At 46.7% G+C, this 16556-nt stretch overlaps 1 protein-coding gene across 1 annotated transcript in view; it reads left to right on the top strand.

Annotated features, from left to right (window-relative positions):
* The window catches only part of lama3 (laminin, alpha 3), a 511887-nt gene that overhangs the window by 228652 nt on the left and 266679 nt on the right, over positions 1-16556 (top strand). The window contains exons 16-18 of the mRNA XM_070889172.1: positions 5005-5139; positions 6492-6626; positions 10203-10340. Coding sequence (XP_070745273.1) covers positions 5005-5139; positions 6492-6626; positions 10203-10340 — 408 coding nt within the window. The remainder of the gene's footprint in view (positions 1-5004; positions 5140-6491; positions 6627-10202; positions 10341-16556) is intronic.

Raw genomic sequence — 16556 nt, 5'->3', positions numbered from 1 at the left:
AACAGGTGTTGATGGCCCCATTACTGGCCGCATTGTCCCTTGCAATGGAGTGAATCGCCGTTCAGCTTGCCATTGTCTCTGTCGAACTCCCCCTCTGGGTTCGACTACATGTTGGGGCATGCCCGATTGCCCTTGTCTGCCTGGAGAACTGTGTGCTGCTTTAACAATGTTGAATCTCTGTCCCAACCATTCCTTAACACAGTACCTCTCGTCTGTTCTGCTAGTGGCCATGCTCGCGTGGTTTAAATCCCAGTTTCTCGTCGCCATTGATACGTGCTTACTATACAGTATAAATGCACACGAGGCCCATGCTTGAGAGAAGGTCAGTCTGTGACCTATCCTTTATTCCATAGCACTCAAGTGATGGAAGTGGGTGGAGCTTCCCCTTTTATATCTGAAGGTCCAGTTTAGGAGTGTCTCCCACACGTTCACCACCTGGTGGTCATTGTTCTCACAGTGTGCAACTTAGGTCAGATTATACATGGGTTACAATAGAAACATAGAAACATAGAAAATAGGTGCAGGAGTAGGCCATTTGGCTCTTCTAGCCTGCACCGCCATTCAATGAGTTCATGGCTGAACATGCAACTTCAGTACCCCATTCCTGCTTTCTCGCCATACCCCTTGATCCCCCTAGTGGTAAGGACTACATCTAATGCTGGTTGAGTACATGACACTATCCTTTATATCCAGAGGACTAGAATACAACGGGGTAGAAGTTATGCTGCAGCCATACAAAACCCTGGTTAGACCCCACCTGGAGCACTGTGAGCAGTTCTGGGCACCACACTGCGGGCCCAAAATTGGCCAGGAGTTGCTCCGCTTTTTTTTTGGAGCAACTTGATTTTTCTGGAGTATCTTAAACCACATTTTGCACATTCAATTTGTGCCAGTGTAAGTGAGTTAGTTAGGATTTTTTTTAGTTTAGTTTAGTTTTGTTCAAAAGGGGGCGTTACCAGCCACATATGCCCGTTTTGGCCATTTAAGCCACTTGGGACAGCTAATAGTTACTCCAAACTAACTTAGACCAGGGTATGTGACCACTTGTTAAGAAATCAGCGCAGGTAGGTACTTAATGACTTGACTAAAGAATGTGAATAGGATCAAGCAGCTATACTGACAAACTCCGCAAAGTTAATTTACTATACAACAGAAGCATTCTTGGAAGCTTAAACTACAAAAATAAAAGAAGTAAAGAGACAAAACATATTTACATAATTTTTTTAAAATATCCAAATAAAACATAGAAGTACTTCCTGCTCGTAGGAAAGTATTTTCATCAACAGGGTTAAGGAAAGTCTTGAGTAAGCTCATTAAAATTACTGGCTACATAGTTATCACACCCTCCCCACCGCCCCCTCATCAAAACTCTCCTCTCTTCACTTAGGAGTGAAATTAGGAAACACTTCCACACACAAAGGCTGGTAGAAGTTTGGAACTCTCTTCCGCAAACTTGGTCAATTGTTAATTTTAAATTGGAAATTGATAGATTTCTGTTAACCATAGGTATTAAGGGATATGGACCAAAGGCGGGTATATGGAGTTTGGTCGCAGATCAGCCATGATCTCACTGAATGGCGGAACAGGCTCAAGGGGCTGAATGGCCTCCTCCTGTTCCTATGTTCCTATGTTCCTAATTGACAATCTCACTTAGTGACCCCAGTTGGTGCTAAACACAGAAAAGTTCAAAATAGGTTGCAGCACAATGTTGAGACAGATTGTAGAGAGAGCATTATTCTGTAACTGGTCCGTACATAACTAACCTGAGGAACCGGGCTAAGTACAAAAAATTCATTCCACTCAAAAGTTACCACCAGAAGGAAAGTGTTTCAAGATGTTAAGACTGGACACATACCTTGCTACCAGTTCCCCAACATGGCCATCCCTCCCTCCCCCCATCCTCCCCAGGACCTGAGATTGGGAATCCATCTGGTGCAGGAATTAGAATCATATTATGGGCTCAAAATTGGCCAGGAGTGGCTACGTTTTTTGGAGCAACTTGATTTTTCTGGAGTATCTTAAAAATCTCCATTTTGCAAATTCAATTTGCACACTGTCAGTGAGTTAGTTAGGATTTGTTTAGTTTAGTTTAGTTTTTCTCAAAAGGTGCCGTTACCAGCCATCCTCGCCAGTTTTGGCCATTTAGGCCACTTTGGCCAGCAAATAGTTACTCCAAATCTACTTATCCCCAGCGTATGTGGCCACTTCAGAAAACCCTTGCAGAGAGTTAAGAAATCAGCGCAGGTTGGTACATTGGAAACCAGCAGAGCTTAATGACTTGACTAAAGAATGTGACTAGGATCAAACAGCTACACAGGACATCATATGACAAACATCGCAAAGTTAATTTACTATACAACAGAACATAAGAACATAAGAAATAGGAACAGGAGTCGGCCATAAGGCCCCTCGAGCCTGCTCCCCCATTTAATACGATCATGGCTGATCTGATCATGGACTCAGCTCCACTTCCCTGCCCGCTCCCCATAACCCCTTATTCCCTTATCGTTTAAGAAACTGTCTATTTCTGTCTTAAATTTATTTAATGTCCCAGCTTCCAAAGCTCTCTGAGGCAGCGAATTCCACAGATTCACAATCCTCCGAGAGAAGAAATTTCTCCTCATCTCAGTTTTAAATGGGCGGCTCCTTATCCTAAGACCATGCCCTCTAGTTCTAGTCTCCCCATCAGTGGAAACATCCTCTCTGCATCCACCTTGTCAAGCCCCCTCATAATCTTATACGTTTCTATGAGATCACCGCTCATTCTTCTGAATTCCAATGAGTAGAGGCCCAACCTACTCAACCTCTCCTCATAAGTCAACCCACTCATCCCCAGAATCAACCTTGTGAACCTTCTCTGAACTGCCTCCACAGCAAGTATATCCTTTCGTAAATATGGAAACCAAAACTGCACGCAATATTCCAGGTGTGGTCTCACTAATACTCTGTACAGCTGCAACAAGACTTCCCTGCTTTTATACTCCATCCGCTTTGCAATAAAGGCCAAGATTCCATTGGCCTTCCTGATCACTTGCTGTACCTGCATACTATCCTTTTGTGTTTCATGCACAAGCACCCCCAGGTCCCGCTGTACTGCAGCACTTTGCAATCTTTCTCCATTTACTTGCTCTTTGATTTTTTTCTGCCAAAGTGCATGACCTCACATTTTCCAACATTATCCTCCATCTGCCAAATTCTTGCCCACTCACTTAGCCTGTCTATGTTCTCCTGCAGCCTCTTTATGTCCTCCTCACACATTACCCTTCCTCCCATCTTTGTATCATCAGCAAATTTGGCTACGTTACACTGTCCCCTCTTCCAAGTCATTAATATAGATTGTAAACATAGAAAGTTAATATAGAAAGTGTTGATGTCCCAGCAATGATCCTTGCGACACCCCACTCGTTACTGATTGCCAACCAGAGAATGAACCATTTATCCCGACTCTCTGTTTTCTGTTTGTCAGCCAACCTTCTATCAATGCTAATATATTACCCCCAACCCCGTGAACTTTTATCTTGTGCAGTAACCTTTTGTGTGGCACCTTGTCAAATGCCTTCTGGAAATCCAAATACACCAAATTCACTGGTTCCCCTTTATCCACCCTATTCATTACATCCTCAAAGAATTCCAGCAAATTTGTCAAACATGACTTCCCCTTCATAAATCCATGCTGACTTTGCCTGACCAAATTTAGCTTTTCCAAATGTCCTGCTACTTTAATAATGGACTCCAACATTTTCCCAACCACAGATATTAGGCTAACTGGTCTATAGTTTCCTGCTTTTTGTCTGCTTCCTTTTTTAAATCGGGGTGTTACATTTGCAGTTTTCCAATCTGCTGGGACCTCCCCAGAATCCAGGGAATTTTGGTGAATTACAACCAATGCATTCATGGAAGCTTAAACTACAAAAATAAAAGAAGTAAAAGATAGTTGAATTAAATTGCCCTAATCTCACAACTAATTGAAACAACTATTTGTTTGCAATGATTATACTGGGCCAAAATTGAGCCAATATTATCTAAATAAAGTCTACTTCAATAAATAAGATATTCTCTCAGTGTTCCTCCGTCACTTATGTTCTTCTGTCACATTAGCCCTGCCCGCCCGCCCCTAGCCCTGGCCGAGCGGCCGATCGATGCGATTTCTAGATGATTAAAGCTGCAAATCAAATACCCATACTCATAGCAACATTTGTCGATATCGGGTCCCACGCTGCTGCAACACACTGAGCGGCTTGGGGCGAGGAGCTACTGCGCATGCGCGCATACTCCACTGCGCATGTGCAGACATCCCGGCACTGTTTTCAGCACGGGATGCTGGCTCCACCCCCAACTCGACTGGCCACGCTGCGAGTAGACCCAGGAGAGGCCGGACAGCGGCCAAAGTGGGGAGCGATTTTTTTCAGAGCACTTTTCAACACAGAAAAGCGGCGCATCTCCGCTGAGTGCACCGAGAAAAGGGTTGGGCCAATTTTGAGCCCATAGATTCATACAGCTCAGAAGAAGGTCATTCGGCCATCATGCCTATGCCAGCTCTTTGGGGACAGTAACCCCAATTTATCACGAGAGGCACCACATCTGTGCCTGGCGGTGCGCTCCTGAATTTCTAGGCCAGAGTGTTTCATCTGGGTGCAGGAGTACGGCAGAGGTTCATCATTGACGGGCAGGAAAAGACCAGCTGGTCCATCAAGCCTGCCCCTCACCATGATAGCCGGAATGTCATGACAAGAACAGCAGCAACAACTTGTATTTATATAGCGCCTCTAACGTCCCAAGGCGCTTCACAGGAGTGCTATAAGACAAAAATGTGACAACGCTCTTTATCTGCTTCGCTCCCACGCAGCCATTTAATCTCCTGTGATTATTATTTCTCCATCTGGAAGGAGTACTAAAGTCTGCATGCCAGTAAACGGATGTTAAAGAGATTACTTTGCTTCAGTGTATGTTTCCTATTGTTGCCTGTTGTTTTGTCTGAACTGTGAGCGAAATGTTGTTTTGCAGCATGCCGCTGTAACAATGCTGGAACTCTACCTGAACTCTGTGATGACTCTGGGAGGTGCCTGTGTCGGGATGAATTTGCCGGCAGACAGTGTGATCAATGTCGCCCAGGATATCACTCGTTCCCACGCTGTCAAGGTAAGAGTTTTGTTTTGTGGTAACTAAAACATTCTCAATTTATATGCTGCAGCTAAAATCTTGTGTATTTGTACATCGCATGACTTTGATACGAGTACAGGGCTTATTAATATCTGTAGGGTAGCTAACATTTTACGCCAATGTTTAATGCAAAATAATGTTTTAAAAGGGACTTTCACAACCACCGGACGTCCCAAAGCTCTTTACACCAATGAAGTACTTTTGGAGTGCAGTCACTGTTGTAATGTGGGAAACGCGGCAGCCAATTTGCGCACAGCAAGCTCCCACAAACATTGTGATAATGACCAGATAATCTGTTTTTAGTGATGGTGATTAAGGGATTAATTTAGCCCAGGACACCAGGGAAAACTCTCCTTCAAATAGTGCCATGATATCTTTTACATCTACCTGAGAGGGCAGATAGGACTTTGGTTTAAAGTCTCATCTGAAATACAGCACCACCGACAATGCAGCGCTCCCTCAGTACTGTCCCTCCGACAGTGCAGCATTCCCTCAGTACTGTCCCTCCAACAGTGCGGCACTCCCTCAGTACTGTCCCTCCAACAGTGCAGCGCTCCCTCAGTACTGTCCCTCCAACAGTGCGGCACTCCCTCAGTACTGCCCCTCCAACAGTGCGGCACTCCCTCAGTACTGTCCCTCCAACAGTGCAGCGCTCCCTCAGTACTGTCCCTCCAACAGTGCGGCACTCCCTCAGTACTGCCCCTCCGACATTGCAGCGCTCCCTCAATACTGCCTCTCCGACAGTGCAGCGCTCCCTCAGTACTGACCCTCTGACAGTGCGGCACTCCCTCAATACTGTCCCTCCAACAGTGCAGCACTGCCTCTCTGACACTGCAGCGCTCCTTTAGTACTGCCCCTCCAATAGTGCAGCACTCCTTTAGTACTGCCCCTCCGACAGTGCGGCACTCCCTCAGTACTGCCCCTCCGACATTGCAGCACTCCTTTAGTACTGTCCCATCGACAGTGCAGCACTCGCTCAGTATTGTCCCTCCATCAGTGCAGCACTCCCTCAGTACTGCCCCTCCGACAGTGCAATATTCCCTCAGTACTGGCCCTCCTTCAGTGCAGCGTTCCTCAGTGCAGCCCCTCTCTCAATGTCGCATTCCCTCAGTACTGGCCCTCCGACAGTGCAGTGCTCCCTCAGTACTGCCCTTCCGACAATGCAGCATTCCCTCAGTACCGGCACTGGGAGCATCAGCCTAGATTTTGTGCTCAAATCTGGAGTGAGAACCCACGACTTTCTGACTCCAACGCGAGAGTTCTACCCACTGAGCCATGGCTGACACTAACACAATGCCTTGCTCAATATGCCAATTCCTGTTTATCTGCAGTCTGTTCCTGTGAACCTGTGGGATCAGTAGACAACAACTGTGATGCTATGGGTCGGTGTCGCTGCCGTCCAAAATACACAGGACCAGCATGCGCCCAGTGTGCGTATGGATACTATGGTTACCCCACTTGTTCACGTAAGTGCTCAACAAATATTTTGACTGGAATTTATTCAGGGTGGTAATGGGCACGATCGAAGGTGGGTCGGGTGGGATAATTGTTTTTGGGAGCGGGTTGAGAACACGCTGTCATCCCGCCCCCATGCGCCTTAAAATAGTACTCGAGAAATTCATGGGACTGAAAGCCTATAAATCCCCTGGACCCAATGGGCGACACCCTAGGGTTTTGAAAGAGGTGGTTATAGAGATAGTGGATGCATTGGTTGTCATCTTCCAAAATTCCATAGATTCTAGAACGGTTCCTGCGGATTGGACGGTGGCTAAAGTAACCCCACTATTTGAGAAAGGAGGGAGCGAGAAAACGAGGAACTACAGACCAGTTAGCCTGACATCAGTAGTAGGGAAAATGCTAGAATTAATTATTAAGGACGTGGTAACAGGGCACTTCGAAAATAATAATAGGATTGGGCAGAGTCAACACGGATTTATGAAAGGGAAATAATGTTTGACAAATCTGTTGAGTTTTTTGAGGTTATAACTTGCAGAATAGATAAGGGGGAACCAGTGGATGTGGTATATTTGGTTTTCCAGAAGGCATTCGATAAGGTGCCACACATGAGGTTATTAAACAAAATTAGTGCTCATGGGATTGGGGGTAATATACTAGCATGGATTGAGGATTGGTTAATGGACAGAAAACAGAGAGTAGGAATAAACGGGTCATTTTCGAGTTGGCAGACTGTAACTAGTGGGATACCGCAAGGATCAGTGCTGGGGCCCCAGCTATTCACAATCTGTATCAATGATTTGGATGAATATCCAAGTTTACTGATGATACAAAGCTCGGTGGGAATGTAAGTTGTGAGGAGGATGCAAAGAGTCTCCAAGGGGATACAGACAGGCTCAGTGAGTGGGCAAGAACATGGCAAATGGGATATAATGTGGAGAAATGTGACGTTATCCACTTTGGTAGGAAAAATAGAAAAGCAGAGTATTTTTTAAATGGTGAGAGATTGGGAAATGTTGGTGTTCAGAGGGACCTGGGTTCCTTGTACACCAATCACTGAAAGTTAACCTGCAGGTACAGCAAGTGATTAAGTAAGCAAATTATATTTTGGCCTTTATTACAAAATGATTTGAGGGAACTCCCTCCCTAAATCTCTCCGCCTCTCTTTCCTCCTTTAAGACACCCCTTTAAAACCTACATCTTTGACCAAGCTTTTAGTGACATGTCATCTGCTTATGTGGCTCGGAGTCAAATTTTGTCTGATAATGCTTCTGTGAAGCACCTTGGGACGTTTTGCTACATTAAAGGCACTATATAAATACAAGTTGTTCTTCCCCTGCCATCCACCTTTGCCTTCCCCGCCTATCCTTCCTGTTGTATTCTCCCCCCGCCCCCCCCCCCGCCTCTTGGCTCCACTCTTGCCCTGCGCCCTCCTCCGTGTGCCTGGAGCACTAATGGGCCCTGATTATAGCCTCTGCCATCATTTATTTTTGCAGGGCCTCCCTGAACCCTGACCTCTTGGTTTTTTATGGGTGTTCCCCTCATCGCCCACAGTCACTTACTAGCTTCAGTCTCTGCGGATATTTGTTGCTGGGTTTTGGTGGCAAGACAAGATTCACTCAGTGAGGATAGCTTGGGGAGAATAGAGACAAATATTAAAAAAAGAAACATTTGCAGGATATAGGGAAAGAGCAGGGGGCGTGGGAATAATCGGATCGCTCTTTCACAGAGCCGGAACAGGCACGATGGGCTGAATGGCCTCCCTCTGTGCTGCATCAGTCTATGATTCTAAGAAAATCTTCTATGATTCTGTCTGCAAATTCATTAGAGAGCCATTTCCCATCACTTTGAACTTTGAGCAGTGATATTGCAATGATCGGCCTGCCTGGAATTTCGGGCCCCGCCCAGAACGATCCCTGCGCTTGAATGGCGAGGCCAGAGCAGCACCTGAAATTGGGCCTTGGGTCTGATTTCCATGGAGCCGGTGATGTGTGGAGAGTAACACACAGCTTCTCGGCTCAGGGGGATTGAAAATCGGGCTGAAGTGAGGGGGGGCGGGGGAGTGGCCATAGTGGGTGGCGGTGGGGAGAGAGGTCAGCAGCGGCTGGTGGTAATATAAGAACAAAAGAAATAGGAGCAGGAGTAGGCCATACGGCTCCTCGAGCCTGATCATGGCTGATCCGATCATAGACTCAGGTCCACTTCCCTGCCCGTTCCCCATAACCCCTTATTCCCTTATCGGTTAAGAACATAAGAATTAGGAACAGGAGTTGGCCATCGAGCCCCTCGAGCCACAGTCTATTTCTGTCTTAAATTTATTCAATGTCCCAGCTTCCACAGCTCTCTGAGGCAGCGAATTCCACAGATTTACAACCCTCTGAGAGAAGAAATTCCTCCTCCTCATCTCAGTTTTAAATGGACGGCCCCTTATTCTAAGATCATGCCCCCTAGTTCTAGTCTCCCCCATCAGTGGAAACATCCTCTCTGCATCCACCTTCATAATCTTATACGTTTCGATAAGATCACCTCTCATTCTTCTGAATTCCAATGAGTAGAGGCCCAACCTCCTCAACCTTTCCCCATAAGTCAACCCCCTCAACTCCGGAATCAATCTAGTGAACCTTCTCTAAATTGCCTCCAAAGCAAGTATATTCTTTCGTAAATATGGAAACCAAAACTGCACACAGTATTCCAGGTGTGGCCTCACCAATACCCTGTATAACTGTAGCAAGATTTCCCTGCTTTTATACTCCATCCCCCTTGCGATAAAGGCCAAGATTCCATTGGCCTTCCTGATCACTTGCTGTACCTGCATACTATCCTTTTGTGTTTCATGCACAAGTACCCCCAGGTCCCGCTGTACTGCAGCACTTTGCAATTTTTCTCCATTTAAATAATAACTTGCCCTTCGATGTTTTCTGCCAACATTATACTCCATCTGCCAAATTTTTTTCCCACTCACTTAGCCTGTCTATGTCCTTTTGCAGGTTTTTTGTGTCCTCCTCACACATTGCTTTTCCTCCCATCTTTGTATCATCAGCAAACTTGGCTGCATTACAGTCGGTCCCTTCTTCCAAGTCGTTAATATAGATTGTAAATAGTTGGGGCCCCAGCACTGATCCCTGCGGCACCCCACTAGTTACTGGTTGCCAACCAGAGAATGAACCATTTATCCTGACTCTCTGTTTTCTGTTAGTTAGCCAATCCTCTATCCATGTGTTCTTAGAATGTGGAGCACGGCTGCTCCTCCTAGCTCCACATTTAGTTAAGTATATTTAGCACACTGATCTGATTGGTTGCAGCCTTTTGAGGACCATCTGCCAAGTTGCATGTAGTGCTGGTTTTCCTGAGTTCCTCGGGGCAAACCAATCTTGCAGTAGGGCTCCAAACAGCTGTTGGGGACCTAACACCGATTTTCTTTATTTTTTGTTGGCCTTTACCAATATGGTGGGTGGCGCACTTCCTTGTAATTAGTTGCCGCTTCCTGCCCACCATACTCTAGGCTCAGGAGGCCACTGAATTTCTCGGTCAAAGTGTTTGGATTCTTTTTCTGTCATATAGTGAGTATCCTTTACTTTTTTTTAAAGCATGTGAGTGCTCTGCTTATGGCTCTTATGATTTGGAATGTGACCTGACCACTGGACAATGTAAATGCCGGCCACATATCTCTGGACAACGCTGTGATACTTGTGTCTCTGGAGCTTCTAACTTCCCGACTTGTCAAGGTAGCAGTGCTTATTATTACTCTGTTATTATTGCTCCTGTGAAACACTGGGCTCAATTTTCCCCAATTATCTGCGCCGTTTTTTTTAGGAGTAAATTAAAATCTCCAAGTTTACCTAACGTTTCTGCGCCAGCGTAATTCAGTTAGGGCCGATTTCTTTTAGGTTACGATTTTTTTGCGTAACCTGATGTCTGCGTCAGTTTTTCAGTTTTAAGCAAGTTTGGCCAACCTACATTTTTCCTCGGTCGGCGTATTTGACCATTCCCAAAAAACCTTCTGCGCACTTAAGTAAAAGCAGCGCACGTTAAATAATCGATGCAGAAAGACGCCATTGTTTTTAGGCGAAGTTTTGGAGGCAGTCAAAGAATATGCATCATAAATCTTAATTGTTTCAAAGTCAAAAGGGAGAACATGGAAGTCAAATGCAATGCTTTAATTTTTGATTGTTTTGAAAGTACCACGCCACCACCAAACATCTCCTCGCCGGGCTCGAGGGTCAGAGCGCCGGGCGGCAGAATCACTCCCTCGCCCGGACTCAGGGACTCAGGGGCTCAGGGCTCGGCTTCAAAAGAAACCTGAGGGTGGTGGGGTTGGGTGGGGTGGAAGCCGTACTGTACGACCAGCCACTTCTATAAGGGATGAGAACCTTAGGCTATACAGCAGCTGCAAAAGAAGCCCGGGGGAGGGGTGTTGGTGGTGGAAGCCCTATGATTTGGAATGTGACCCGAGGGAACGATTCTGCCGACCTGGTTGAGGAGACGTTCGGTGATGGGGTGATACTTTGATAAACATCAAAAATTAAAGAATTGCATTGGACTTTGTTGCTCCAAATGTCTTCATTGAATGCCTAGCTTCCCGTTCTAAGCAAGCCTATTGCGCATGCGCAGACCAGGGTGTGGTCCATACTAGTCCTTGGAGAGAGAGAGGAAGCAGAGGGGTGAGTGCTTGGTCCTACTGTTTTGAGCTTCTTGCAAAGCTACAATTAAATTATGGGGGCAATATTGACAATGTCATACCTCGTGCAAGCCTCTGCATGATGGTGCTGTGAGGGAGAAGATTGATTAGGCAGCATCACCTGAGGAACCCCAGAGCACGTAGGATGATGGGCAGGAGGCCTTACCCACATTGGGTATATCGAAACAGGCGCTCATACCTGCACCTGAGTGATGCAGACTGTGTGAGGAGGCTGCGTTTCCACCAAGAAGTTGTAACTGAGATCAGTGAGTTAATAAAAGCTGACCTGCAACCTAGAAGCGTCAGGAGGGCTGCTTTGTCAGTTGAAGTAAAGGTTACAGCTGCACTTCCAATTGATGCATCTGGATCATTCCAGGCCACAACTGGGGATGTGTGTGCCATTTCTCAACAAGCAACACATATCTGCATTTGACAGGTGACTGCTGCACTATATGCCCGCAGGAATGATTACGTAAAGTTCCCCATGACCGCCCAGGCAATGCGTGCCAGGGCTGTGGGCTTCTCCAGGATTGCTGGCTTCCCAAAGGTACAGGGCTTCATTGATTGTACCCACATTGCCTTGCGAGCACCTTTGGTGGATTCCGAGATGTACAGGAACAGAAAAGGCTTCCACTCCATTAATGTGCAGCTTGTGTGTGACGACATGCATCGCATCACGGCAGTTGATGCAAGATACCCTGGGAGCACCCATGATGCTTTCATCCTATGCAAGAGTGCTATATCTGCCATGTTTCAGCAGCAGCAAGAAGGGCAGAGCTGGCTGGCTGGGGTACAGCCTCACCACCTGGCTCATGACGCCCCTATGTCGCACATTGCTACACGCAGCCTAATAGAGAAGACCATTGGCATCTTGAAGCAGCATTTCTGATGCCTGGACCATTCCGGAGGCTACTTGCAATATTCCCCTGAGATTGACGGTCAGTTCACTGTTGCCTGCAGCATGCTGCACAACTTATCCATCATGAGGCAGCAGCAACTGGTAGCGGAAGACCCACCTGAGGTGAGAGTGGCTGATGATGATGAGGAAGATGCAGATGAGGATGAGGAAGCCATGCAACTGCCTGAACAGGAGCACGATGGCGGAGGAGGGCGGGCCGTCGTGCCCCTTTAACGATTGCTCGAGCCTTGCGCCAACAGCTCATCCGTGAATACTTTGCTGCCTGAAGGCTCAGCGTCAACTATTTCACATGGACCATGTTTACTGTCTGGACCTGTTCCGTAATGTTGTGTTGTGTTAATGGAACAAATAACGGAAATGATTCTTCCTTAGTTTAAAAAGTTGTGTTAACAATGGAAGAAATAATGTAAATGATTCAGTTATAATTTAAAATATCTTTTAGTCAAAAGTTTAACACTTGTTTGTACTTAATTTAACTTTAATAAAATACTCTTGTTTCTAACTTTAAAGTATTCAGTTAAGATCATTTACAAACTTTAAGATCACTTACAAACTTTTAAACTTGTAAATTTACATCACTTCCAAAAAACTTTTAATTTGAGAACAATTACAACAATAACAACAATAATATCAACAACAACAGCAGCAGCAAAGAAAGGCTGCACCCATCACTCCACCGCCTTATTCTAAGACCGCCCGCTGTGCTTGGACTTGGTGACTCCACCCCTGTCCGCAGGCGATGGCGCAGTGTTTCTCGGGTTGGTACCAAGCTTATTCTTTCGAGCATCTCGGGTAATGTGCACTTCTTGATGGGGGATGTGGGCAGGCGGTAATGTGGAAGCCATGGCTTGGGCCTCTTCAGAGGTTGGTCTGGGGATTGGAGTGGGTTTGGCAGTTGATTCCGTCAATGGCCGTGGGGTCTGGGCGTGTTCCCTTATTGCAGCAGCTACTTCCAACATTCCCGCCCTCATGTGCCCCGACAGCGCCTCAACTACCTGCGACATTCCCTCCCTAATGTACACCGACAGTGTATCAGCTACCTGCAATCTTCCATTCCTAATGTGCCCGGACAGTGTTCCCATTTCTCGTGAGAGTGTCGTTACTTCTCCCGACAGATCCGATACCTCATCACCCACCCCATGGTGTCCAAGAGTGATCGGGTAAGGTCAATGCTCTCCGCACTGATTGCCAACATCTGAACCACATCTGTTACATCCTGCACCTCAGGTGAGCGCTGTCGAGCTCTCCTTCCCCTCCTCACCCTGGATGTGGCTCGCTGCACCCCACTGGGACTCGCAGCCTCGGACGGTGGGGCCCTGGCTGTGCCTCGCTGCACCCCACTGGGACCCACAGCCTCGGACAGTGTGAAACCGTGAAATGTCCCAACACTCGTACCACTCAGGAAAGGGGCTGACACCTCAATGGTCAGCACCAGCACCTCCCCCAGAGTGAGTACAACAGTGGGGGGGTTTCTTCCTCCCCCTCACCCCCTTGCTCTTGGTCTGGAAGGTGGGATTGGAAGATGTTCTCCTCGTCCGTGTCTGAATCTTCTTCTGCGACAGCTTCAGCCTCGTCAGGGTTGGCCTCAAGCTCTGCGAAATATAACAGAATAGACAACTGGTTAGTAGCAGAGGAGGGGGCAGGGGGGCATGAGTAGGCGCTCAGCGCTGGCAGCAGGCTGATTTGAAGGACCACGATGAATTAGCAGATTGCATCAACCGAAGCGTAGCAGACAGAGACATCCCCATGAACCGAAGCGTGGCTAGCCCACGCAGTACTTAACTTTAAACAAAGCCAGACTTTGGAATTTGCAGGACTTGCCCTCCCCCTCGAGTGTGGGCCCAGCTTGTGCAGTGGTGGTTGCTTTTCTCCAGGCAGGACACATCAAAGCAGCGACCCTGTCTTCCAAGGGTATCATAGAAACATAGAAAATTGGTGCAGGAGTAGGCCATTAGGCCCTTCGAGCCTGCACCGCCATTCAATGAGTTCATGGCTGAACATGCAACTTCAGTACCCCATTCCTGCTTTCTCGTCATACCCCTTGATCCCCTTAGTAGTAAGGACTTCATCTAACTCCTTTTTGAATATATTTAGTGAATTGGCCTCAACAACTTTCTGTGGTAGAGAATTCCACAGGTTAACAACTCTCTGAGTGAAGAAGTTTCTCCTCATCTCAGTCCTAAATGGCCTACCCCTTAACCTAAGACTGTGGCCCCTGGTTCTGGACTTCCCCAACATTGGGAACATTCTTCCTGCATCTAACCTGTCTAAACCCGTCAGAATTTTAAACGTTTCTATAAGATACCCTCTCATCCTTCTAAACTCCAATGTATAAAGACCCAGTTAATCCAGTCTCTCCTCATATGTCAGTCCTGCCATCCCTGGAATCAGTCTGGTGAACCTTCGCTGCACTCCCTCAACAGCAAGAATGTCCTTCCTCAGATTAGGAGACCAAAACTGAACACAATATTCCAGGTGAGGCCTCACCAAGGCCCTATACAACTGCAATAAGACCTCCCTGCTCCTATACTCAATTCCCCTCGCTATGAAGGCCAACATACCATTTGCCGCCTTCACCGCCTGCTGTATCTGTATGCCAACTTTCAATGACTGATGAACCATGACACCCAGGTCTTGTTGCACCTCCCCTTTTCCTAATCTGTCACCATTCAGATAATAGTCTGTCTCTCTGTTTTTACCACCAAAGTGGATAACCTCACATTTATCCACATTATACTGCATCTGCCATGCGTTTGCTCACTCACCTAACCTGTCCAAGTCAGCCTGCAGCCTCTTAGCGTCCCCCTCACAGCTCACATCGCCACCCAGCTTAGTGTCATCTGCAAACTTGGAGATATTACACTCAATTCCTTCATCCAAATCATTGATGTATATTGTAAAGAGCTGGGATCCCAGCACTGAGCCCTGTGGCACTCCACTAGTCACTGCCTACCATCCTGAAAAGGACCCGTCAATCCCGACTCTCTGCTTCCTGTCTGCCAACCAGTTCTCTATCCACGTCAGTACATTACCCCCAATACCATGTGCTTTGATTTTGCACACCAATCTCTTGTGTGGGACCTTGTCATGTTCGAGTTCTCTCTCTTTTGTTGTGTGCCACCTTCCTCTGCAAAGATGAAAATATAACTTTTTAGAGAGGGTGTCTTTCTGCTGGGTGGGAAATATACAGCTGGTCACATTTACAATTGAAATTCCATTGAATAAATGAAAATATTACTTGCACTAACTACTTGACCAAGGTCATGCCACCTCTTTTTGCACTGGCCTTCAGACCTCGGGTGGTCACCATTTCACAGTAATCTTCTGCAAGTTGGTTCCAGCGTTTTCTTCATTTCTTTTGGTGAAACTTTTATGTGACCTCTGCTGGTGTCCAGCTCATGCCATCTGGTCTCAATCACCGTAACTAGTGCCTCCACTTCGCCTTGTGAGAAATTCTTGGTCCTTGAGCCGTGTTGCATATTGCCGCTCCAATTTTAAGTTCTCACACACCGCTCAGAATTAAGGTTCTCACACACAACTGGCTCTTTAAAAATGGCTGAATGCAGACTGGGAGGTGTACTGGGCATGCATGCCCATAGCAGTCACGTAAAAAACTTCATTCTGTTTTCCGCGCATGCGCAGAAGGGGGGGGGGGCATACTTTTTTCAGTGCAGACATTAGGCTCCACCCACCCCACCCCCCCACCCCGAAGCTAAAGGACAGGCTTTGCGGGGCCAATTTCAAAAATTCGAATGGGGAAACTTTCTTTTGTTTTGGAGTAGCCGGGCCCCAAAAAAACGGGCGTAACTCTTGAAACACGCCAAAAAACAGCATTGGGGAAAATTGAGCCCACTACTTATATTTGTTACAATGAAAAGAATCATGTACACAAGGCATAATTTTGATGTAAGTAACTTGCACTTAATTTATATTTTCTACAGGTGACGCAGGTTGCAGTATAGAAATTGTCTGAGTCTCTATCGTACCCACCGATTCACCACCTTTTCCCGTAACTGTTACTCACAACGCATAAGAAATTTTTGAAAATACTTTCTATGATGAGGAAAAATTTGCAGGGCTTCTGGGAAAGAGCAAGGGGTGAGGGTCCAATCAGAAAGCTCACTCACAGGCATGGTGGAGCAAATGGCCTCCTTCTATGCTGTAGATTCTATAAGCTGGATTTTCGGGTTTGGTCATTTCGGGGCGGTAATGGCGGCGGGCCGGCAAAGCTTGCACCACGAAATGGTTTACACCTGCAGTCACAAAATTTGCCATCTGGGCTCTGAGTGCGGAGCGCAGCGCTAAGGGAGGCGTTGCACGCCGTTTTTAGGGTGCAAGACCGGC

The sequence above is a fragment of the Pristiophorus japonicus genome, chromosome 1 (genome assembly GCF_044704955.1).
Source record: "Pristiophorus japonicus isolate sPriJap1 chromosome 1, sPriJap1.hap1, whole genome shotgun sequence".
NCBI lineage: Eukaryota > Metazoa > Chordata > Chondrichthyes > Pristiophoridae > Pristiophorus > Pristiophorus japonicus.
Note: the sequence above shows the minus strand (reverse complement) of the source record. Positions and strands in the feature narration are given on the sequence as shown.